Here is a 3,183-nt window from a genome sequence, read left to right on the forward strand (position 1 = left end):
CGCGCACGATGGCCAGGATGGACTGCAGCGTGTTGCCGTAGATGATGGCGATGAACTCGAGGCACTCTTCCAGCGAGTACCCGTCCTGATGGATAATCCTGGGGCCCAGGCAGACAGGGTCAGCGCTTCGCGGGTGAGTGGGGAAGGACAGGCCCTGTGTGGGCGCCCACCCCTAGGGGCCTTGGGACGGGCAGGGCCACTCACTTCATCTGCTTGACGATGGTGCTCTTCCCGGACTCACCGGCACCTGCAAGGGAAGCGGCGCCTCAGAGCGCTCGGACGGCCTGCCCCCTCCCGCAGTGAGCCTCGGAAGATGGGGCCAGTCAGAGTTGGCTAGGTGGACCCACAGCGCGGAGAGATCTGGGCGTCTGCCGGACTCTCAGGCACATCTGTCCCCGCTCCCTTCGCCGCCCCCCATCAGTCCCCTGCCAATCCAAAGGAAGGTTCTGAAGCCCTAGCCGCAAAATGTTTGTATCAGGAAAGTGACAAAAAAGAGGACACTCAGGGAACCTCCACGACCTCAACTGTGCGGAGATGGGGGAGTCCCTAAGATCCCATAATGGCAGCCTTTATTATACTGTGAGACCAAAATAAAAATATCCTGGAGCGCCATCTTGTGAGAATATCTGGTACTGCACGCGCGGGATGACTTGAGACAGGCCAACCCCCGCTTTTCCCCCAAGATGCTGGGGGTGTCTCCAAGAGGCTCAGAGGGAATTAGTGCCTTTGAGTAGGGAAGAGGACAGAGTTGACATCCCTTTCGAGCCTGACCCTTGGGCACAGTTAATGGGATTTCCGGCTTAGCCTCTATGCCCTGGGGGGGGAGCGACTTGCTCTGCCCACTGCCAGCTGGTTGATGGGACCCTGAAGAGCTTGGGTGAAGTCTGCAGAGCCCTCTTAAAGCTGCCCTTTCCCCTTGGGAGGTCAAGAAGTGACCTTGAGGCAGGCTTGAATCATCCCCATCTCCCCTTACTACCCACGATCCCACAAACATGGCTTTACTTGTTGCCCACTGGGCCCCAGTGCCCCTCCATCCCCTTCTACTGCTTTGTAGGTCGACACACTATAAAGCTTAGGCAATTGAGAGCCATTCTTTTTTTGTTTTTTTTTTTTGAGTTGGAGTCTCACTCTGTCGCCCAGACTGGAGTACAGTGGCTGCTTCCGGCCACTGCAGCCTCAACCTGCTGGGCTCCGGCGATACTTCCGCCTCAGCCTTCCAAGTAGCTGGAACTACAGGCGCACGCTACCATGCCCAGCTAATTTTTTGATTTATTGTGGAGATGAGTTCTCACCAAGTTGCCCATGCGGGTCTCGAACCCACGGGCTCAGGCAATCCACTCATCTCAGTCTCCCAAAGCGCGGGATTACAGGCTGAGCCACCAAGCCCGACTGAGAGCCATTCTTTGTGGATCTGGGTAGTCCTAGAGGCTCCCCACTCCCAGGAGGACTATGATCTTCTTCCCAAAGGAGTAGCCCAGTTCGGGACTCCCAGTGAGGCCCCTGGCATCTGAGCCCTGCCCAGTAGGCCCACCAAACCAAAGGCTGCAACTTGAGGGAACCCACCAGGGCAGAAGTATGCCTCATACACACACTCGTACAAGAGTGTGGTTAGAACACACTTCTGGGGAGGGGAGGTTGCTGAGGCAGGGACTCCTGGAGAGGGGATACATGGGACACCTAGCCTTGAGGGACTAGGACACCACCTCCAAGCCTGGTCTTGCCAAGTCAGGATTCCCACCCTGTACCCTACCCTGTCCCTCAGGCCTCACACTTCTTTCTAAGGAACGCTTGCTTCACAGAAAGGCTGCCAGCTTGCCCCCAGGCCACTGACCTAGTGACAGTGGCCCCACCTGGGCCCATACCCCTACCCAGAAGCAGCAGTTTCACGGTTCGAGCATCCTTTTCTGCATCCTCTTTCAGCTTCTTTTCCAGCTCCCTGGAGTGCTTCTCCTCAGCGCTGGCACCAGCCCCCATGGTCCCAGCAGCAGGTGAAGGGACGGGGTGGGCAGGTGGCTCTTCTGGAGGGAGGGAATCTCTGGAACTAGGCCTCCCCAAAGACCCTTCTGGCCCTAGGAGGATCTGCAGTCAACTGACTCTCCACGAACCTATTCAGGCCCTGGTGGGGCTGCTTAGTGGGATTTGGGGGCTGGGGGTGTCCAAGAGCCAATCAGAGACAAGGACAGGTGAATCCAGCTCAGCCCCCCTCAGCCCTCCTAATCGGGCTGGCATGGCCCCAATCCCTCAACCGCTGACTCTGCGCCCTGGGGTTCTCCCCTCTGCCTCCCCACCAACAACCCTCTAGGAGAAGTCCCAGAGACAGTCCTACATCTGCCCCAGAGTAGGGAGACATGTTTGGTAGGATTAGGGTTGAGAAAGGGGAATATAGACCCTCAAGCCCTGGGGGTAGGGGTGATGAGGGTGGCGCTGGCAGTGAGAAGGCATATTGGGAGATGCATACATGGAGCCCTTGCTGAGCTTAGTATCACTCATTATCTTATTGTAGGTGCACACTGGTGCTGGGGGATGGATGCCCATATCATCAGCCTCATTTTACTGTTGAGGAAATGGAGGCTCAAAGGGTCACACAGCAGGAAGTGGTTAAGAAGGGCTGGGTAACTCTGGACCTGGGTTTCATACTCCACAGGCAGCCAAGAAGGAAAAGGTGGGCATCGCATGTGCCCCACGAGGGCTAGACCTGACCCCAAACACAGCCTCTACATGCTTTCATGCTTCCAATGGACTCTGGTGGGCACATATGTCTATCGTTATGTGTCTGTCCTTTACTGGAACAAGCAAGCAATGATGACATGTTTGTGCATCTATAGCTTTGTGTACACATGTGCCTGTGTATTTGTGCCTGTGCATCATTGTGAATGCATGTGCTCTTACGTGAGTTGCCCATGTGTGCATGCTTGAGTATGTACATGCATATGTATATACCAGTGTGTGTATATGCAGATATGCCTTTACACTCTTCTCTTCATGCACACATGGGCTTTAGTATATATTTTGCAGGGCTTGTGGGGGTTCATATATGTGCATATGTGTGCTTGAATGCGCAAATGCATGTACGTGTCATTCACGTTAGTGTGCACTTGCCTTGTGCACATGTGTGAACATGACTGTATGTACCCAGGCATGTTTGTGTGTATACATTTATGCATGTGTATGTATGTACTGTGC

At 54.9% G+C, this 3,183-nt stretch overlaps 1 protein-coding gene across 1 annotated transcript in view; it reads right to left on the reverse strand.

Annotated features, from left to right (window-relative positions):
* Positions 1-2,098, reverse strand: part of GNAT1 (G protein subunit alpha transducin 1) — a 4,520-nt gene extending 2,422 nt beyond the window's left edge. The window contains exons 1-3 of the mRNA XM_021710126.1: positions 1,869-2,098; positions 205-247; positions 2-98 (exon numbers count right to left, since the gene is read on the reverse strand). Of these exons, the coding sequence (XP_021565801.1) occupies positions 2-98; positions 205-247; positions 1,869-1,974 (246 nt within the window). The 5' untranslated portion in view covers positions 1,975-2,098. The remainder of the gene's footprint in view (position 1; positions 99-204; positions 248-1,868) is intronic.
* Positions 2,099-3,183: the final 1,085 nt, after the last annotated feature.

This window comes from Carlito syrichta, unplaced genomic scaffold (genome assembly GCF_000164805.1).
Source record: "Carlito syrichta isolate Samal-C Ts95f unplaced genomic scaffold, Tarsius_syrichta-2.0.1 Scaffold288153, whole genome shotgun sequence".
Taxonomy (NCBI): Eukaryota; Metazoa; Chordata; class Mammalia; order Primates; family Tarsiidae; genus Carlito; species Carlito syrichta.